The 22,549-nt window shown below is 42.6% G+C and overlaps 1 protein-coding gene across 11 annotated transcripts in view; it reads left to right on the plus strand.

Annotated features, from left to right (window-relative positions):
• NHSL1 (NHS like 1) overlaps positions 1–22,549 on the plus strand; it is a 184,808-nt gene that overhangs the window by 62,430 nt on the left and 99,829 nt on the right. For 2 of the 11 annotated variants that reach the window (XM_030022022.2, XM_030022025.2), the window contains exon 1: positions 16,561–17,358. The exons of 8 other annotated variants lie outside the window; for them this stretch is intronic. In XM_030022022.2, the coding sequence (XP_029877882.1) occupies positions 17,154–17,358 (205 nt within the window). In that variant the 5' untranslated portion in view covers positions 16,561–17,153. Of the gene's footprint in view, positions 1–16,560; positions 17,359–22,549 lie in introns of those variants that run through there. One more of the 11 variants, XM_030022030.2, reaches the window with a different exon arrangement.

The following is a 22,549-nucleotide window of genomic DNA, read 5'->3' on the forward strand; positions in this document are numbered from 1 at the left end:
TGCTATGGCTGTCTGTTGGAGAGCAGATTTTCTCTCTACAAGAAACTTGATTTTAGTGTTGTGTGCCTTTGCATTGACTCGCACGCTTTTGCTGGAAGCCAGCTGTGTTCAGGGAGCAGGCTGCTGGCTGCGCTGGTGGCACGAGAGGGAATCTGACAAAATCTGTATCACTTCAGGTTGATTTATAGGCAAGGGCTTGTTTGCAGCTGTGGCGGGTAAATGAAATGGTGCAGCATCTTCCTTAGCCCATGACAGAGAGCATTCGTGCCATGGGGGCACTGGAAGTGGCTTCCCCTGTAAATTTGCCCCAAATGATGGTGAAGTAATGTTGGGCTGTTTCTTGGAGGCAGAGGTATGGCTGTACTGCTGAGAAATTTAGAAAATGGAATATAATAGAAACCAGGCTGAAATGACATCATTCTTTTCTGTTTCATAAGCATGCGCTGCATGTGTGGACAGTGCGCAGATGTTTTGCTTTGATAACTTGCTGTGTAGGTTTATGGCCTCGGAGCGTCGATAATTAAAGACATTAGTTTTATTTTGAACTGCGTGAAATTCTGTGGAAGCATGTATCAAACTAAGTTACATCTCTGCAATGTTTAGGGTGTTCTAGTCATAAAAATTCACTACTTTAGTACTTAGTATTTTAAGTATATTTTTTATTACTCTTCCTCCTCCTTTTTTTAAGTTGCTAATTGTTTCCAGACATTTTTTCACTATGATGAAGACCTCTGTTGATGTTTTCCTCTTCTTTCTTTATTTTTTTCTTTCTTTTGTTTTTTCTTTTTTTTTAAGTGCAATGTGTAGGGAGGTGTTTTGATTTCATCCTCTTGCTAGAAAGTTGGAGCAGTGAACTTTGAACATGTGATGTTTCTTGCCATCAAGATTTCCTGCCAATGGTGTGTGATACCACAAAAAAAAAAAAAAAAAAAAAAAAAAGAAAAAAAAGAAAAAGATTAAATCTCTGGAGAGCTTTCTAATGGTTTGTCTTAGTTTACTCTTGTATTCCAGACTAGACTCTATTGTGTCTAAGAGCAGGATTGATGTAGCTGCCTGAATCTGCTGATTGCTAGAGAACAGCTTTGCTAGATGAACATAACACATTCCATAGGTTTCTCCCTTTTATGGTCTCAGTTAGAAATAGTTTTTTAGCTCCAGTATGGTTTAGTGAATGTATTCTGCTTTTAAATAGACACCCAACATATGTGTGTCTGCTTTAACAAAGAGCCAACAAACCATAGATCAGATCAAAAAATCATTTTTCAGTTTGACTATATAATCCTACTAAATGGAGTTTATTTTTCCTTGTATGTCTTTTCTCTTTTTCGCCAAAGTTCCTGTTCTTTAATACTATCCCGAAGTTTCTTGAGAACCTCCCAATCAAATGGCCAGGACCCTTTTTCAGTCTTCAGTGTTGATGATTCAGAAATACCATAAATCAAGAAGAAGAGAGAATTAAGCAGTAACATAAATATAGTGGAGATGGTAGCTGTAGCAGATTGCTTCAGTTGTGGACCAATGGTGATTTACAGTAGTGCATAGCTTGTGTTTTTTACAGAAGATTTGTGTTTCAGAGCAGTGAAAGGGATCAATAAAATGGAAGAAATTTTTCATTTCATATCATATGAAGAAGGCTGTGCTGAATTCTCAGGAAAAAAACCCCAAACAAAACAAAACCAAAAACTCAACCCCAAAACAACAACAAAACCAAACCAAATCCATGTCCAAATCCCCTATGCTTGTAAAATCTTGTCCCTTCAAAGAAGCTTTAGGTCAGAGGCCTTATGTGGACAAGGGAAATACTCCTCTCTTCCATCCCGAAATTGTGGCATCTCTCCTGTGGGCAGAGGGTTATCTTCATCCTTGTGATGGAAACTTCAGCCCTCATTCTGCTGATTATCTTTTTTTTTTTTTTTTTTCCTTTCAAATCCCCATTAGTAATCTCCTGTGTTGTCCAGCACTCTCATCATTGTCTTCCTTTGCATGGCAGAAGCATGTGACATTTGTTGTAAATGTTCTAGACTGTTATTCAGTTCTAGTTCTAAAACATTGTTTAGTTCCAAGGTATTATGATTTGTTTTGAGTAACTAACTCTTCTGCATTACATATCTCTTGCCAGTTGTCTGTTTGTTTGATCATAAAAACAGAAAAAGCAGTCTGGTTTGGTTGACCACTCTTGCTTTCAAGGCAGATCTATCAATTGATGACTTGGTTTATTCAATTTCAATAAAAACATTTTCAGTATACTTTGATTTATCTAGTCAGTCATTAATGCTGCTTCTTTCTCACCTCTCAATATATTGGCTTAGTTTTCTCCAAGAAAGGACAAAAGAAGAAAATGTCAGCTTATAGCAGATGTAGGTCACTTGGCTAAATTGGTAGGCATGTTTCATCTTTAGATAGAAAGTGTAAATGTTGATTTGGTCCCTTCTTGCTTTTTCTGAGGATAAAAGCAGCTTTTTTTGGAAGCTGATCTGCAAACTCAGTAGTAAGCTGTCTCTTAGATGAAAATAAGGAAACATAAACAATTTTTCAATAGGAACTTGTGGTTTAATCTTTCACACCATGCTATATAAAAATTGGTAAGCTCATTTATTGGTGAACTGGCTTCAGTAGGTGGCAGTGATTGAATTTTTAGTCTCATGTTTTTGTCCTAAATTCAATACTGATGAAGGAAAAACTAAAAAGGGGAGGAAAACAGATGAAGTATAAAACTTGTGACAGTAATTGATAGCTAGGTGGAGGCATTCATCTGGAGCTGCCTGCTCATCTTTATACACACCCAGCTTCGGGTGATTCAGAAAGAGACTTCTTTTACACAGAGCTAGTGAAGAAAGGGAGGAGGTGGACTTGCTAGTGGTGATCCCATTCTGGTCATCCAGAGGTTGCTTTATGCTTAAAAAAACCCTATGAAGTTACCCTTTTCAGAATGAGAGCTTTTAAACATAAAGTTGTTGTTGGTTTTTTTTTTTTAAAGTTTGATTAAAATATGAGTGTAATCAATGATGACAGTTTTAAAGAATCAAGATCAGATTTTCAGTAAACTCTTTAAATAAAATAAGTATTGTAGGACAAGAATTTTAAGTTTCATTAATTAGCTTTTGAGTGAAATAATTTTAGTCACTTGTGCTTTTGTTTGGCTGTGTGTTTTCTGGGAGGAGAGTGTGTGTTATTGGTTCATACTGGCTAAAGTCTTTACTACACAGAAAGTTTTCTTACTTAATTTCATACAGTTGCTGCTTCAGTTCTTGCTTCTTTTCTAACACTTAGGATCTTGCAGTATTTTTGTTAGCATTCTTGTTCTAGCTACTTGGTGAGCAATTGCTTGGTAAACTGCTTTCACTACTAAGGGTGTGCACCCAATTACCCAATAATGAAGAGCCTGTATTTTTGTTGCTTCCACCCTGATGGGGCATCAGCTTGACAGGAGTGACATGAAAATTATTGTATGCAAGCATTCAGCACCCTCCCCAGGAAAGCATCCCTTATCTTGCTTTAACTGCATTCCTGCAGTGTAACTGCTTCCCTTACTGAGAATTTGGCTAAGACCTCCCCACCTGTAGAAGTGTATTTAACCAAAGCATTTAGGATCTTGAGCTTACTCGAAAAAATAATGAAATATGAAAACAAAAAGGATTTTTTTTAATAGCTCTTGAGGTTGAATGTTTATGATATTTGGGTTGTGTGAATTTCCCTCATCCCTCAAATTAAGTTTAGAATTTTTCTCTTCTCTTTGAAGATAAAAGATGAGACTCTTGCCCAGATATGCGACTCTCAAGAACCGGGATGTGGGAAGAAGCATCACAAATATGATTCACCCTGAATTTTGCAGAAATTGGCAGCGCTGTGAAAGGCGGGGGGGAAATGGGTGCATATGCTGCATGGTGTTTCCCCCACGTCCTGTATGCAGAGCGGCAGTGTGGTTGCTCTGCGCTACCTTGCCTTCCTTGGCTTAGTTTCCCACTGGTGCTACCCTGGGAAGCTGCATGTGGAGAGGGAATGATACTGGAGAAAATGTTTGATGAGGTTAAAGATATTTTCTCATGTCAGTGTGTGGCTCTGACTAACAGTGTCCATCACTGGAGAAGAAAGCAATCATTATGATGAGAGGAGAAGGTAGGAAGGAGGCCAGCCTCCCTGCAAGGAGAGGGCAGACCCAGTTTTACAGGCAGAACCTGTAGGACAACTGCAGATGAACCTCTGCTGAAGACATGCAAAGGCAACAGCCCTCTCTAAGCTTAAAACTAGCTGGTAGTGCTTAAAGGATGAGTGTCTGCCCAACGGACCTGCTGCTGAAGGCAAGCAGGGTATTTCAGGCTGCATCCTGAGCTGTTTTTCCAAGAAGGGGTGTGTGCGTGTTATGTGTTTTGGTCGAGGAGTGAGCTTGTGTCCTCACCTCAGCTCCAAGGCAGTGATGTCTCTTTTCCATCAGGGCTGGAGGGCCAGGGATGTCTGTCCTACCCTTTGTTCATATGAATGACTTGTCCTTTTTTTTTTTCTCCTCTCCGTGCTTGCCACTCTAGTACAGAAGTATATTTTCTGCCCTGTCTTGTATTGGCTTTTCTGCAGTAAAGACTGAAGGTGAGGGTTTCCATTAGGAAAAAAAAAAAGACGTGTTGAAAGCCAAGCAGCAGGCAGCAACTTTGCCAAGGGGGCCTAGAGTTAAAAATTTGTAAAGGAAATAAGGTTCCCTGGAATTACAGTGGAAATACATTTCCACTTAATTTCAACAGGCTGCCCTAACAAATTGTAATGTCTGTAGTTGGCTGACAATGTAGAAATAACCCATGAACTAAAAGAAAAGTTTACTTCGGAAGACGGCTCTCAAATTATTTACCTTGGCTTCGTCCTCTCCTGAATTGAGGAGAACATAACAGTGTTTCCCTCTCTTGATCCCTGTCTTGGCTGGTTGCTGAGATGCTTTTGGATATAATGAAACCTCCTTAGCATAAGAGAGAACTTCCAACATAGCAAAACTGATTGCCAAACCTAACAACAACAAAAAAAAGTCTGCATCCAGTAATGACCTTCCTGTGATCTTGGATGCCATATTGCTTTTGTGCTGTGGCAGTGATTTTTCCACACATTTTTATGAAGCGTTTTGAATTTTTTTTGGTGACATAATTCACATAAATGTTCTGAATGCTCTCTCTGCCCAACCCTGACCTCACCCCACTATGTAGTATCTGTAGTATTTTTTCCTGTGCTGAAAACTACCAAAGACTTCAGGCATCATTTTCCCACACATGGTGAAAAGAAAGCACTATTTTAAAAAACCAAAACCAAAACCACCCATGCAAACAGATTTTCCCCCGAAGAATAGTTCTGTTTGAAAAGCAAAGATTTTTTTTTTTTAATTTTTTAAAAGTTTTTTTTAAGTACAAGTTGAATAGGGATCCAGGAAAGCACTCTGCTCTGACCTTCTCCTTATCAGTACCTTGAATTGTCCAGAAGAGAAATGGATAGTTTGTAGAAACCCCTGGACATCTGTAGCCTTTGGGGGTACAGCTGTTTAACCTGATGCGCTCTGCTTCTGAAGAAGTTCCTCTTCTTTCAGTGCTTGCGTCCACCCTTCTCCTTCAGCTTGCCGTCCCTTTGCTTGTGCCGACACAGCTGTTTTGGGGCTGTAAGTTGGCTTGCTGCAGTGATTTAGATTAAATCCCCACTTTTCTGAAAGGCCGCAGTTGGAGTGGTGCAGTGTCCCGGGCAGTCCTCGAAGGAGCTGCGCTTGCACGGGAACAGCCCTGCCACGCTGCAGTGCAGGAACAAGCATGCAGAGGACAGGGAAAGATGGGAACTTTATTTTCTGGCTCTACTTGAGAGCAAAAGTAAAGGTAATGTGACCCCACCTGAGGGTAGATCCAATTGACTACCCAGGAGGGTGGGCTGCAAGCACACTCCTGGGGGCTGTCGTAAGGTGTTTGTTTTTTGTTTTGTTTTTTTGTTGTTGTTGTTGTTTTTTTTCTGAGATACTCACAGTGACCCCTAGAGCAGCCCAGAATTTGGGAGCCATAAAGGAGCTGCGTTGTCTGTTTAGTTTTTTTTTATAAGTGTCTAAAAGTGGCACTTTTTTCTCAGTTTTTTTTTTTTTTTTCCTTTTTTAAAAGAAACCATGCACGATACTAACGACAGCTAAACTGTGTCTTTTAAGATAGCCAATTCATTGCTGAAGGATGCTGGCAGGTACCATATATTTTAGTGAAGATGTGATTTCCACCCCCCACCCCCCCAGTGATCTTTAGAGCTGTCAGTCTGTTGCCTTTTGCTGGGCCTAAACTAAACAGAATAACTCGGGATCCTGTAACCAGAGCGGTCCTTTGTAAATGAAGGTCAGTTGGGTGCAGCGCTGTAAGAAGAGCCTGTAGAAACAGCCTTAGACCAAGGCTTCTTTTGTTAAGCAGAGGAATATTAACTACACTGAGAGTTCCTGAAAGTGGGTGGTTTCTACCGCCAAGCTCAGTAGCGCTTTGTCGTAAGGAAAAAACAATGCTGTCTGCAAGTAAAGATTGAAAGCATCTCCTCACATCTGTTTGTCTAAGCTTGGGAAAAGGTGCCATTGGATGAGAGGAGCAAATCCTGCTGTGGCTGTGCTCGTACTTGAAGGAAAAGCTTTAAATGCCAGCAAATGCCAAGGTGTCTTTCATGAAGTTAGTTTTAATTTATTTTTAGACTTGATTAATAGTTACTGCAATATTTGCCTTGCACATTTTTTAATGGAATGCTTTAAAAAACTTGTTTAATATGTGATCCCTTCTGTGTAATTGTGCTCTCATACAATGTCTTTGGTGAGAATGAACCAGCACAGTTTTACCCAGAATTGTTTGGAAGACACCAGTGTGGAAAGCAGAGATGACTCACAGTGCCTTGGAGGAAGAAGAGCTAGCAATTAACCACAGAGCATGGCATTATCTCTATGCCAAAGCTGACTGAGAAAGCCATCATGTTTTCCACTTTGCTATTTCAGGAAAAAGAATACCATGGAGAACTATTGTCTCTTTAAGCAATCTTGATAATCTTGTCAACTTGATGAGTTTAGAACAGGTATCATGGGAGGCATGTGAATCAAAAGAAGGTGGTAGTTCCCATCTAGAAACCATTGTTATTTTTATTTGATGAATAAATACATATGAAACATTCTCATTTGTCAGCGGACTCCTCCGGGTGAATAAACTTGGTTGCATGACAAGAATGTGGTATGTGATAGAGCACATGGTTAGATAAGTATTTCTGCATAAATTTATTTTCTATGTAATCCCATGTGTCTGTACTCATATTTCTTTAGGAAAATCTATATGGTATCTGTTTCTATTTCTGGCGGTTTGCCAGATGCCTGTAAATAAGGAATGTTTATTGCAAGTGAAATAATAAGTATCTCTTATTTCTCAAAGTCGTTTGTTTTCCATTTGCATTTAGTGCAGTAGGGTTCATGTTGATGAAGGTGGCTTGACTTTACAGGCAGAACTAGGTGAAAAACATGGCAATTAAATCTTAATTTTGATTTCTTTACAATAAAAATCTTATCTTTTAAAGCAGATGTTGAATATTTGGGGGGGGATGTGTTTTATTTAAATTAGCTTGACATTTCCTTTTATGTCTAGTGGCCTTTACTTTTGCTTACACAGAGAACACAGTAAGAAAGGGGTTAGCTTCCATTTCGGGTCCTTCTTCTTTTCCTCACCCCTCACCTCCTGAAAGATGTAAAGATGTATTGCTGTTGTGGTGCGCTGCCCTGTTCTCATGGAGCTCTCCTGCAGCTCCACTTCTTCCTATATAAGTGTGCAAGCACAGTTACCAAGCTTGAGCCAAGTTCCTTGTTTCTGCCAAGGAGAAGGTGAAGGACCTCATGAAATAATGGATTTGGAACATGGGCTGCCAGTTGTGCCAATTGCTTTACTTAATTTAGTAAAAAGAAGAAGAAAAAAATGGTATGGATAGAAGCAGTATTTTGGCATTGGCCATAGAAGTCACACTGAAGGAGGTGTTCGGAAGTTAATGATGCATCAGGATTGATACTCTGTTTCCAAGCATCTGAAGAGGAAGGCTTTGAAGAACCTGCGTGATGAGGAGCTTAGAGTTGCTTTCAGGCTAGTAGGGTATTGCAAGCAGATTGTCTTGTGGGCAGGAAAAAGCCCTAGGTGAAGACTAAGCCTGTAATTTAGTCCACTGGTTAATAGTGAAATGTCAGGACGACTTCATTTAAAAATTACTATCAAGGTGTGAATCTTCTTTGCCTTGATGAAACCACCTGAAACAGTGATTGGTGGTTGGCATTGGCTGTGAGAAGTCAGTAAGTCTGCTTTCTAAACTCTTTCCTCCTTGGGAGAAGTTGATTTGGGGTGTTAGTATTGTGGGAGACATCCGCTGGGCTCTCAGCAGATTAGTATCTGATGAGCAAACATTTTTTTACACCTGTAATTTCAATAATACGTGATTTCTCTTTCACTTTCTACCCCTCCCACCCTGTATTTCACTAAGTAGTATGCCAGAGCTTTCTTTAGATATGTAAACAAGAAGCTGTGGCACAAATTACAGAAGATTGCAAAGCCTTGATTTGGTTTTCTCTGTGCTGTAAGCAAAGAGCAATGACTTGAGAATTGACACTTGTTTTTTTAACTGTGACTAAACAGCTGTTCTGTTGAGGCTGATTATTTCACATGCCAGTGGTTGAGAGGCAGCATCAGATTATTCCCTCTGCTAGCGTGAAAGTCCTTATTTGTCCTGTCTTCTCTTCTACTGAGGATAATTTGGGCTTTCATTTTACCTTCTGTCCTCACCTTGTTTTGGCAGCTGATGAATGAGAACCCTTCCTGTGTGTCAAATGTTTTATATAGGGTCTGCTGGGGGGACCATAGGCTCTACGAGAATGACCCTGTGTATTACACTTTTGTACGCTTGGGTCTTTTTCCACCTAGAAACTGCTGCTGGTAGGGGAAAATATTAAAATGTTTCAGGGTTGCAAAAAAAGTATCAAGGTTGATTTCAGGCCTGTATATGGCAGGAGGGGAGATTGCGGGGGGGAGAAAATTTTTCTCGTTGGTCACAGTTGGTGCTCCTGCTGAATACGTGGACGTGTACATATGGAGTGAACACATGCACAGGCACTCCATACAGAGCGAGCACATACACATACACAGGCCATATGTTCATTCTTTTAGAAGTTTTGTTTTTTCTTGCATTTTTATCAAGCTTTTAACAGGGCTATTTCAATTGGGATTAAATATAACTATGTAGGACAGTAACTAAGATACAAACTCTGTGTTTTCCTCCTTGCTCTCTGTGTGTCAGCAACATTCCTTGTGCTCATCCTCCGCCTAGAAATGAATTTCTTTTAACCTAGAGCCTGTTGTGAGGAAGAGAGGAGATTGCAGCAGTCCTCCAGGCGTGGTGGGGATGGGTTTCTTTTACGAATTTTGTCCAGAGTTGCAACACACTCCTCTGTACTTAGCATGTATCAGGCTAAGCAGGCATGCAAACTTACAGATGATCTGAAAAAGCATGACAACAATCCTATACCTGTGCACACACATGCAAAAGTGAGCCTTCTGTCTTTCTTCTGAAGTTCAGTATGTATGCATGGTTTACAGGAACAGTACATTCTTAGCTTGCTTCCTAGAAGAGACATATGTACAATGTCGGTAAGGTCAGATAACTTTGCTATTTTGGCTGTGAAGTAACTTTGAAATATGTTTTAAAGATACAGGACTCAAAATTATGTCTGCAAACAGCATTTGTATCTATAGGAAGAAATAGCTTCCTGTGTTTTGCATGTCAGACAGTGAGACCTGGTTATAACACACATATGAACTACGTTTTCAGTGTTGGAATAGTCAGGTCTGCCCAAGTGTCTCACTGGGTTCTAAAGTTCTTTTTTAGCATTTGATTATTGAAAATACCTAGTAAGATGTATTAAGTTGCATATTTTGTAAATCAAAGAGTGTGTAAATACAAACAGGAAAAAAGAAAACAAAACAAACACCTTTTGCATTTACAGGGCTAGTAAATAAGATGAAGAATAAGGATTTCTGAGATTAGTGACAATTCTTTGCCGCTTCTTTAGCCACTCTCTCTTTTTCTTTGTGGTTCTGTTATCTACAAAAACATTGAGATTAGTGCGTTAATTAGTTTACGTTTACCAGCAGAGGGCTTCCACCTCAAAGCAAACAGCCATATCCCCTCTGCAGTTTCCCTGGTATGCTCTTATTCAGAGAAGTGGGAAATAGAAAGACATACATTTAGTTGTCTAGAGTACTTCCCTGCTGGCAGAATGGTCCTCAAGTATATGTTAATAAATGTTTTTTATACAGTTTGTTTTTTAACAGGCTTCCAGATGTTTTTAGTACAGCTGTCAGCATTTCCACAGGAAACTTGGATGATCCAGTAGAAGTTTCTTGTGCTTAACCAAAATCTCGTATTTCTAAATTTCTCATGTAACTGATGTGTTGCAAAGTTTCATGTGCATATTCAGGTATTTAAAGTGATGTGAGCCCCCTTTTAGTATGAACATAGCATATGCTGAGTAAAGTAGTAGGAGAGAGTAAACTCATCTTAACAATTTAGATTAAAGCAATGCAAGTTGCATTTATAAAGTCAGAATCTGTTTAAACCCATGTTTTCATTGCAGAGTGTTCAAGATCAGAGAGGAATATATGTGAAGTAGAGACAGGGTTTTACAAAAGCGCTCAGCTTTCCTGGGAGGTAGGAGCCGCCCGGTGAGATGCAAGGGGTGGTTTGATTCGGAGCATCCTTCCTGTCAGCTGGGACAGCAGTTTGGAGCGGGTGGGTGCCTGGTGGAGTGAGGGTCAGTGCCGTGCAGGGGGAAGGAGGCACTGAATGCTGGCGGACTTCTGTAGCACCTCTTGAGTTTCTCTCCCAGACCCTGTTAAGTGACTTCTCGTGTTGATCAGAACTGTTATGGAGAACTTTTGGTGACGCAATGAACAGACGAGTGCCTGGGGAAAAAAAATAATCTCTTCTAGAGATAGAAAACTTACTCCCTCCTCAAAAATTCAATACTTAAGATAGTTAATCTTCACAGACTATCAACACTTGGGATATGTTGGCTAGCAGTTGTGAGCGGCGTACTTCCCTGGCTAAGCCTCAGCTTCGGAGGGGAGGTGACCGTGTGGTTAAGAGATTTTAAAAAAAGATTTTGTGCCATGAAAGCGGAGCCCCCCAGCTCCAGAGGACTTGTATAGGGATCAAGGCAGTGGCTACAGGTAGTGGGAGCTTTTAGCAGAGCTGTCTTAATTAGCGAGTTGTCATGCCCGAGTCAAAAGCCACTAAAACTGTTAATTACATTTTAAGCAGAGGTAATAACATCCTTCTACGAGCAGATAGCTAAAAGCTAAATCACAAGCGTGTGTCACCATAACTGCGTCGCCACCGACATCTCCCGCTAACCCCAGCGCCCTGGGCTGGCGGGAGCAGGCCTGGCCGCGAGCTGCCTGCATCCCTGCTGCTGCCCGCCCTGCCCGCCCGGTGCTCGGGGCCGCGATTCCCGCCGTTCCTGGCGAGGCAGCTGGCAGCAGCTCCTGTTGCAGGTACTTGCAGTGCCTTACGCCGCAGTGCTAGCGAGGAGGGCTGCCTGTGAAGTATCCAAATATTTGCACGTGGTCTGGACTCGTCAAAGTCCTGTTACTCGTCCCCTTGGGTTGTACGACAACATAAAACCTCACATCAGAACCTGTGTGCTGGGAGAGCGGAAGTTATTTACCAATAAATACAAGCTGCTTTAATTGGAAAATGGTTATTGGCTGCCATGAGGTAAAACTCGGCTGTGCCTAGTCAAGGCTGAAACTTAGTGCGGTTCGAGCCCTCTCCCCCTGTGTCCCTCAGAATGTCCATCATGCTCTTACCCAGCAAAGCTCAGTACTTGAAACTGCTCCCGCAGTCAGTGATTCCCTAGCTCCTTGCGTACTTGGAAGCAGATTTGGGGTTTGCATTGGTTCTGGAATTATGCTGATTAAGAAAACCAAAAGCTTGCAAGTGTATTTGTACCTGGTTGAAGCAGGTAGGTGTCTTACGTGCAGTTGACTTGCCTGCTCTTTTGGCATCAAACTATTTTAGAGAAAAACAGCATTTGTTTCTGGGCGATTCCGGTGTTCGTTCTGCCCCTCTTACAAATATCTTTTTTGCTAACAACCAAACTGTGTGAGCGCCTTGTTCGTGCTCCTTGTTCAGTTCCTCTCTCACAGTAAGAGCGGTTTGGTTGGTTGGGCAGGAGTTAGCCCTACGTGCGGCTGGTGGCGGGGGGAGAACCAGGCCCAGGTTAGCCTAGCGCTTTATAGAAACTGTCCCCCAGGTTTTCCGAAATTTCCTTACCAGGTAAGTACAGCTATTAAATAAGAGAAAATATTGCCTGCCCTGATGCAGTGAATCTTTCCGGGGTACAGAAGTTGAAGGGAGGGAGGCTGGTGGTAGGTGCGTCATACAGACCTGTCCAAAACCTGTTTTATCCTCTATGGTGGTCTGCAGTCTGATTCCCCCCCCCCCCCCCCCCCCCCCCCCAACCTAATAAAGTTGGAAATGTGAATGGGATACTTGAAGCCGTCCTACAGTGCAGAACCCCTTTCTCTTTTAGGTGCTCATTTATGGTATGGTATATTTATAAGTTGAAAAAAACCCAGAAGGATAAAATCGGTAACAAAACAGAAAGGAAATTTTCATTTGTAATTAGGGCATTCAAAGGCTCTGTAATGGTTGTGATAGAAGCAATTAATAGGCATTACTTTTTGTGCAAGACAGGGCCTACTTAAGTAGGTCGTGAGGCTGGTAGCCAGGAGACCTACTTTCTTTTCTTAGCTTTGCTGCTTATCCTTTCTGTGATCTTGGGCAAGTAACTTCATTTTTGATCCTCTTCCTTCTTTACTATTTCTTGCCCTTCTTGGGTCCATTCACATCAGAAGAGAAAGAGTTTTTTGCTATGTGCTCTGCACAAAAGGGGACACAATCTTAACTGGAAGTTTGAGGCCCTGTTGTAATACCAAAAGGCTCTCTGTGGCTGCTTTGCTGTAAATAATCATGCAGGAATATAGATTACTTTGCAGGTTTGCTATGTGAGCATTTTACAGGGTACCTGTATAAGAACAGGCACACTGTAGATAAAGACCGCCGATGGAGGTCAAGTTCACAAGGTTTCGATACCTACTGAAATTCCCATGCATATCTGCCCGGAGATGATGAGTGGCGCTGGGGAGATGACCCTACGTAGTGGATTTAGTGGTGTTGGGGCAGTTTCTGGGATGGAGGGTCTCCCGGGACTGCCGGGGGGCAGCCCACACCCTTCACGGGCTGCAGCAAGTGCTGTGGGGCGAAGGGTTGAGTCTGCAGGCAAGGTGTTTTCAACTGGCTTTTGGCGGTGCTTAGTCGAAATGGCTTTATGACTGGCTGGTGATGAGTGGTTACCACCTGAAGGAAAACACCCAGGAAGCCTGAGAGAGGTGTCCTCTCGGCTGTTGGAGTAGTGGCTGCCCCAGGAAGCTGTACATGTGAGTCACCCTCCTTACTGTCTGGTTGAATCATCAGAAATGATAGACTAGGAAATGTAGAAATTAAATTAACATGTGAATTATGCCAAAAACCACAGCCCAACCAAAACCAGAGCACGTCTGCAGGGGTTTGGGGTTGGGGTTTTTTCTTGATTTCTGTTTTGTTGGTTGTTTTACACTGAACCAAAAACTTTTCCGTGCAACAATTTTTTGTTTACTGGCCTTAGGGGAACGCAGTGGCTGTGAGCCATGTATGTGTGTTTGCTTAACAAGTTTTAGAGAATTCTTTGACGATCAGGTTGTGATAGATGGTAAAAATCCCGATGGCACGTGAGGCTATGCATATTTACTCTTGTTCACCTCTAAAAATAAAAAAAGAAGGGCAGGGGGGAGGTACCAATTTAGCTTTCTACTTCAACCCCTAGGTTTCTTCTTCTGTGATTCCTTCATGGTTTTTTACTGAGATGCGTTTCTATTAAGTGAACCAAAAATAATGCCTTAATCTTTACATGCGTAACCTGGAAAACATGAAGCCCATTTACTTGTATGACAACTTCATAGGGGAGAAAAAAGTCAGGTTGGAAAATCAGCTAAGCTTATTAGAAGCGTACCTTGTTTCTCTTAAATGGCTTTGTAGAGTGTTTCACAAAATTAAATTTAATCCTCTAAAGTGTGTCAGATGCTAAAATTTCCAACTCCTTGGCCTTGCATTAGGCTGCTGATTAAAGCATGGATTAACCTGCAATTCCATTGGTGTTAATGCTTCAATATGTATTGTTTTTTAAATGGTAATCACTATTTTCTCTTGATCTTGGGAAATTTACTTCTGATCCGCATGTGCAACAATGTATGCTGATATTAAGCTCCTCGTCACCTACAAATAAAAAACATTCTATGGTAATGACAGTATCATGATGAATCTTTTCCTGCAATGAAATATAATAATACCAAACTCTGAGCAAAGTGTTTCACCACTTTGTATTTACAGTTACAGTGGAAATGTTATGGTCAATCATCCGCAGCAATGTTTTCACCCTTGCATCATCAAGTTGTGACTCAGCACCATGATATAAAAGTAGACCTCCAGACAGGTCAGGAAGATTCCTAAAATCAAATTGCTGCCAAGACTCTGGGCAAGTCTCTGGGATTTACCCTGGCATTTTGGGTTAACCTGAAAGGGTTTCCTTCTTGTTGGTTTCTCTAATCTTCTGAGTAGTACAGTGGAGAGGAGATGACTGTGATTCTGCAGTTCCTACCAGGTTTTTTATACATCTGGCTCTGTATAATTTAACCAGTAATAGCTGTGGTAGTTTACAGTTCTCTGTACTTTGCAGTACTGGCAATTCCAAATGTTTGCTCTTTCTCAAAAGAAACAAGTTGACTTAAGGCATGGTCATTGATTCTTTGATTTTTACATTAAATCCTGCCTATCCGAACATGGACTGCCCCAAAATGGACATTGCAGTATTTGGGTCTCTAGGGGTATGTCATCCCACAGTCTCCAAATCTTCTTTTAAGCAAAAGGTCTAAAGAATAAAAACAAAACAACCACCCCCAAACCCTACCCAAGTCTCTTGTCTCATCATGGATGGGGGTGTGTCTTTTTAAGACAAAAACCTTCAAAATAGAAGGACTTGATGACATAGTGAGAACAGCAAACATTAGTGGTCCGTGCTCCTATTCGCACACCCCCTCAGCCCCCCTCCCCAACCCCACTACACCACCACTGACTTTGGGAAGTGGTGGAAGACATGCGTATGTACATATGCATTACCTCGCCGGGCCAGCTCAATTTAAATGCAGCCTATTAAATTATTTACAGAAGACAGTTGGCCAACCCATTGTGCTGTGTTAGTAGGAGCCAAAGGTCACTTTGGTGTGCCTGGCTGATTCATAGGGTAATCTGATACAGTACTTAGCTTTTTGCCTCCCAGTCAGTGGGTTAAACCTTATCCTCTTATTATGAGTCCGAGAACCATAAGTTTCAGAAAAAGCCGGAGCCTTTGTTTTTAATGGTTTTGAAGAGACTGTGCAGCAGAATCCAGAGGGCTGCAAGAGCATCTGCCAGGGGGTCGGGGCGTGTTCTGAAATAGTGCAAATCTGACTGACAGCTTGGGAGCTGAAACACTGTGCCCTTGTTTTCTTAAGCTGCTTTTCCTTTTGCTAACATCATCTGCAGCCATTAGGATGTTAAGGCATTAATGCTTATTCTTCAGATAGGTGGCACTTTTTTGGTTTTTCATGGTTTTTTTTTTTTTTTTTTATTATCATCGCCTCCCCCCGCCCCCGCCATGTTCCTCGCTACCAGCATCTCTTTGAGGATTCACTGAGCTGATTTTATTGAGTATCTCATATATTCAAGTCTATTCTTTTGCTGCAAGATACAAACTTGTGTGTTTTTTGTCAGCTTGCACCTTTGTGACAAATCCCATCAAAAACCATAGGTATTGGGATGTCTTGGTATTGCTAGCTTCTGTCTGCTTTAAAATGTTGCCTTTGCCTCTCCCTCTTCCAGACTTACTCCCTCCTGGAAGCAGCATTGGTGTTGGCATGCAGGGCATGCGATTGGCATTGCGGCAGCTTTCAGTAGTGCCTGACTTTTTAAAACCTTCACACCGCAGAGTGCTTTTCCCAGCTAGTAGTTTAAAGAGATGGCAGAACGTAGCACAGCTGGGATTGAAACCTGTTTTGTGAGCTGCAGTCACACCAGCGGGAGTCTGGTCAGTAAAAATGTCTGCTTATGCACAGATTTTGTTTGTGTCTATGCACTTGTTTTTTATTTTTATTTATTTATTTTTTAAATTGTACTACCAGGTACAGGGGCACTAATGTTTTCAGCACACTCTGTGCAGGATGCTTGTGGCATTTACAAGCTCCAGAATTTTATTTTTCCTCTCTCCAAGTCCACAGAGGTGCACAAGTGCTTTTCTATTTCTGTACACAGGGTTCAGAAGTTTGCGCTGCCACCGAGCTGGCTGAGGAAAGGAGGAGTTTTGCTTCTGCGGTCGTGCTTTTAGGAGAGCGAGCCTATCGTATTTCACTCTAATCCTAAGCGATAGCCACGCAGTCTGTTTTATTGTTAGAAGAGCCTTCCTGGAGCTCCTTCACCAGGCTTTTCACTAGGGGAGAGCAGGGCAGCCAGAATGAGGAGGCAGAAGTGTGGTCAGTCCCTCATCCCCTCCTGAGCTGTGCCATGCTGGGGCGTGATCTCTGCCTGCTCTTCCCCTGTCGTGGGGTGTTTTTGATGAGCCAGAAGAGAGGACTGAATCGCATGCATGCTCCTGGGGAGCGATGCCAGGGAGAAGAGTGGAGCTACAGTTTTTGCTGTTGAGTGGAGAATGGGGAAAACACGTGCCTTAGTGCTATATTCTGCTCAGCCATTACATGCTTCCCTGAGCTGCTGCAAGGTGCCACTTTCTGCTGCTTTTCTCCTCTTTGTTTTCTTTGGCAGCTCCCTAAGTGCTGTATCAAAACAGCTTCAGGGGAGCTGTGCTGGCACGGTCACCCACCTCCATGCTGGTGCTGGTTCAAATGCAGCGAGAAGAAACCTGGACGGAAGTCGGATTGAAATTGTTTAGCCTCCCACGAAAACCACTGAGAAAGGGGACAGGAACAATTTCAGAAAGGTCTGTTTGGAACCGAGGCCAGTAACTGGCTTGAAAGAAAATGAAAAAGGAGTGTGTTTCGAGATCTTTCAAACTCAAACAAAACCCAGGCTCCCTCTCGCGTGCTGTAAGCTGGATAAATTTCTCCTCCTTGTCAAGGCAGACAAAGAGATTGTTTCGCAGCGATGGTGAACTCTCCTCCATGTGCGTGCAGCAGGTAGACGACGATGATGAGAACTGGACCTACAGGAGCCAGCAGAGAAAAGGTGACTTGCTTTCTCTTTAACCCTTGTGATTGCTGCTGCCATGTCAGCCCCTGGTCCATGCTGTTGTCCAGCTGCTGGGGTCCCGCTGGGAGCCAGGAGCCGCAGGTGGGGTAGGAGGAGGAGGGCAGCACAAAAGCCTAGGCGCAGCATCGCCTTGCCCAGTTTTTCTTGGGTTAAAACTGTGAAAGCTTATAGTAATCAACGGGGAAAACCTTTAATTTTCCATCGGGGCAACATAAAGGTACTGACTGTGTGGTGTGTAGGTAAGTTTTTGTTTACTCTCCTTGTAGGCAATAGTTGCTGGTGGCAGCTCCTTTGGGCAGGTGCTGCAGGAATGTCTCCTCTCTATGTGGTACCAAAAGCCACTTAAGACTCCACTTTTAACAGTCTGGGTGGGTTTTTGGATGACTGCTTCATGGTCCTGCTGGAAAATTTTAAGCGTATTTTGTTTTATGAGGGCAGAATGAGAAGAGGTCCCAGATGCAAAATAAAAGAGATGATGGGATGCCGATGGGAATTGCTCCACAGAGAGGAGGAGGGAGATCTAGGATGCGAGATAGGCAGCTCTGAATGAACCCTTGAAATACTCAAACCTGGAGTACATTTTATATGAGACTTTTAAAAAGTACTTTTTTGTGTTCATTTTTTTGAATGGAGTATGTCAGGTACTTGTTCAAGCATACCTCATATTTACCATAAATCAAAATAAATTTCAGAAGTTTGCTCCTCTGAGATGGTGAGCACTGTTACCACTGCATTTACTGGCTGGCAGGCAGTGGCGTGTGTGTTTGTGGTTAAAAATATTTGATAAAGTGATTTGGTTGTAATTTCTCTAGTGCTGCCAGTGCACTGGTTTGTTAAATGAAAGTGTAAGGTTGACTTAGTTCTGCTGTAAGGTCACCTTTGTAAGAGCAGGCAGGCTCTCCAAGGGCATTTGGACTTCAAAGGGATTTTTATTTCTTTTCATTTCTGGGAGCAGTTAATAGCTATTTGACCAGAATTTCAGTTCCGAGTCAGAATAAATTGTGGCTTTAGTAAATGGTTTAGATGCAGGAACACTAACACAGGATGTATACGCTTGTGCTTTGCTCACAGCATGCTAGGAGACAATTTTAATCTGTGCTTTGAAGATTGTTTTTTAACCCCTTTTGCTGCTGAAAAACTTCTAAAAAGGGACTTTGCATTTGCAACCAGTGGCTAATTTTTACTTTTGATTGTTGGCATGTTGATATTGTACAGCAATGTCAGATATACTTCTAACGCCTGTGGGATCTTACATGCTGTGGATCAGAAGAAGCACGCAGTCCTGCTGCTGGTCACTGTGTAACTTCCATAAAAGTTTCTCATGCTGCCTTCCTTAGCCTGCTCTCACACAAGGCAGAGATGGGAAAGGAAGCTTTACTGATGGATTAATGGTGTATTAATTTTTCTGAGTGATTTACATAAAGAGCCCATTGTACAGGCTGGAGGGGGAGGGCAGAATTCCTCCCGTAATTGGGCAGCAAGCTATGAAAGCCTCCCTGCCTGCCTATAGCGGAGATGACAATACATCATGTTTGAAAGGAAGGTGGAGGGAGGTATAGATTATGCAGGGTTTATTTCCCCTTTGCAGGGCACAATTTGACTCGACTTTTAAAATCTGCCTGGATCATAAATCTAACTGTGCACTTCTGCCTGTCCGGGATCCTCTGCTTGGAGGGAGCTGACAAACTTGCAGGGGATGCCAGGGCTGGAGGGAGTTTGGGTTATATACTTGGGCAGGAGAAGCTTGTCATGGCTGTGTTTCACCCAGGGTTGTGAGTCAGGCTTGCACAGTGTCAGAGCAGTTTGAGTATCGGTACCTGGCAGAGTTGTCATCTTCTGTTTGTGTTCAAAGGCAAAACAATGTGTGATAAATGAATACTTGCATACTCGAATTAGCTTGCTCCATTGGACCGTTGCGTTACTGCTTGCCAGCCTTTGTAAAACTGAGGGCTCACAACAATATTGTCTTTGGTGCTTGAGTTAACCATGTCACTTAAAATTAACGCAGACTAGAAAGAAATGCGATGCACAGCAGGCTGGAAGGATGGCTAGTTTTATATAGAAAACCAGACTGTTTATTTTAAATTAGCTGAAAAACTATTAAAATTTCATCTATCAAAATAATTTTGCCTCCAGTTCTTCCTTAGGTAAATTGGTAAAAAAGTAAGCCTGACAATTCACAGGGTCTCTTTCTATCTTTTTCTTCGCCTAACTGGACGTGTAAAGGCAGGAGTGTTAACAGAAGTTGGAAATGAAGGAATTGTTGTTTTTCTTTCAGAGCTGTTTCTCTTCCTGTCTTTTTAAACCTCTTATTCTTTTGCCGCTTCATTGCTCTTCCTGTCTCATATTGCATTCCCACGAGGCTGCTAGGTGACAGGCACAAGACAGCATGTGTTGCGTGGTATTTCACCAGCAAAGTGGCTAATCTGCATTGGCTGCAAATGGGAACTTGCAAACAGTAGTGAGCAGCGAGATTGGTTGGATTTGTCAGTTTAAAATGAGCAAGAAAAACAAAAAGTAAATGCTAACTACAAACCTGGGGCGCACCCTGATGCCCTGTGCGGCTGAGCTCTATTTGTGTGGAAGTCAAGTCGGGCGCTACCGCTTTGCTCTTTGTTTTTAAAAGGTACACAGTAATGCAGAGTGTTTTGGAACTGGTAGCACCAATTTGACTTCACATCTGATAAAGCAGTTACTAAAAGACACGGTAAAAGTTGATAGTAAGATAAAGGTTTGTTGTTTGAAACATTACTTGCTCAGCCCTCTTTCTCCGCAGTCAGCTGAAGGACCTTTGAAATGAGAGCACACTGTAACTCCCTTGTTTCTCTTCTTTAATCTGAATTTTTAGTTCAGATTTCTTACTTTTTGGGGTAGCAGAAGTTTCCTTTATTCTGGAGCGTGTGTGGGGGTGAAATGATCTTTTTTTATTCCCAACGCCTGCTCCAAGTGTCCTTTCTCTCTTGAGCAGGCACTGCTTACCCCTTTCTGTTACCGGTGTTCCCGGAGGTGGCTCCGAGGGGAGGGGGCAGGCCAGCGTGGCCAGGGTCGATCTGAATTCATCCAGCCCGATACGGGCTGAGCCCGTGCAGCTGACCGTGCTTCACGCAGGTGCACGCAGGGTGTCGGGGCAGCGGTGCTGAGGAGTGCTGCTGGCTGGGGTTGTCTGTCTTAGGAAAGCCACCGGAGTGGCAGAGGCCGGCCTTCTCTGCCGCCGCCTTGGTCAACAGAGCTGGGTTGTTCTGCTGAGCAGGGTCCTGCGGGCTCACGAGGCAGCTTGTGAGCACTCCGTAACTGCTGTGCATCAGGGATAACAGCCTCGCTTCTCTCACAGAAGATACCTGTGCAATGATGCCCGCTGCTAGTACACCTGCTTTGAAGAGGCAGGTGTAGGTCCAGTCAGACTTTGATTTTTGTGCAAGCTTTTTGTTGGTAGACGTTCTAGTTTTCATCTACTTTGCTCTTCTAATGGCACAGCTTGCTTCTGGTACGCTTGGTGGGAACCCAGGGAGCAGCCTGATTTTTGCAGTGGCCGAGCCTAAAATAACCACTAGAAGCAGGGCTGGTTTGCTTGCTTATGGTTCCTGGAAAACCAAGCAGGTCCTGGTTTGGGGGCTGTTCCCCGTGTCTTGGTGCGTTTCTGTGTATGCTGGAGGTGCAGCGGTAGATGTGTAAAATGAGCGGCGTGCTGCTCCTACCCCCAGATGCTTTCAGACTGAAGCTCAGAGTGTTTTTTCCTTTCAAAAACACATTATTGAAAAAACACTGACAGAGTTATTCCTTGAAACTGAAGCAAAGGTGCTTGTGTGCATTGCAAAGCGTGTCCGACATGTAGAAGTATCTAACAGTCATTCATGTGGGCCTGTGCTGTTTACCATGAATATGACATAGCAAGTTAACGTTGAATAGAGGTAACACACGAGGCAGTTTATGGTAGAGATCTCACCATGTTTGCTTTAACTTTGCAGGAAAGGAGGTGTGTCCCATTTCAGCATCAGAACATCTTACTGGGTTTTGCTGACTTTTTTGTCTTTTCTCTCTTTCTTCCTTCCCATTGGTTTTGGAGGTTGGAAAAGGACAGCTTGTGACAGCAGCTCTGAGCAGTGCTGCCTTCACGACTGGTCTTGCTGATCTCCCCGCCGTGATGGCAGGGTCACAGTTAAAGGGAAGATGTTTCTCCGGAGCAGTTAAATAGTAGTCACTAGCCTAAGCTAGTGACCTTATTTCTCCTGTTACTTCCTTCCAACAGTGATCTTCTGGCCAGGTGTTGGAGAAGCACAGTTAGCAGTCAGGTCTGGCCACAGGTGTCAATGCATCAGAAGAAGCTGTTACCCATCAGGGAGGTTTTCCCCCTCTCTCTCCAGCTCCTGTCCCTGCTTATTGCTCTTGATTTTTTTACCCACTGTCCCCATTTCATGTGGCTGCTTTCCAACCTTTCTGCATCATGAGAAAGTCAAAAGCCTTAGCTGCTATTTACTGCAGGCTATACTACCTGGAAAACTTATTTGGAGTCATTACTCGGAGAAACCTCATTTCTCAGATAACTGTGGTCTTTTAAAGGCTGATCAAGCCTGGTTCAGAAGGTGGCAGCCACTGGGTTTCTGCTGTCTGCTGGCCAAGTCTCGGTCCTTAACATAAAAGCATGTGGAATGCCCATTTTTTCCTTGCAAAAACGGTCTAAATGTGAAACTTTATTTTAATGCTGTGAAGTCCTTTAATTCATAAGTAACTACTTGTGGGCTCAGCCTTTCATATCCTTGTGGCATATCCCATGAAGGTAATCCTGACGTCCTGATGACAACTCTTACCAAAGCTGTCAGGTACCTGCATATCAAGGACTGAGAACGTCACGCTTACCAAGGGGTTAAATTTCCACAAACTGAACAATTAATTTCTTCTGTCACAGTAGCAATATTGGTGCTGCCTTATTATGTCAGTAAAAATGATCTTTAGTTATGCCTATACTACCTCTGGTCGGTTTAAACATATATTGCATAAGTTTGATACTATTAGAGGAGTTTTTCTTCACATTCCAGAGGCAGAGTTGGGACTCAAGACCTTCAGTTTTTGTAATACCAAGGAGTTTGTATTCTCAGTGCTTCCTGTAGAAACTTAGTGTAGGGATTTGCAACTCTGACATTGTCTAACTGCAGTGTCAGAGCATCAGCTT

Source organism: Aquila chrysaetos, chromosome 8, assembly GCF_900496995.4.
Source record: "Aquila chrysaetos chrysaetos chromosome 8, bAquChr1.4, whole genome shotgun sequence".
Taxonomy (NCBI): Eukaryota; Metazoa; Chordata; class Aves; order Accipitriformes; family Accipitridae; genus Aquila; species Aquila chrysaetos.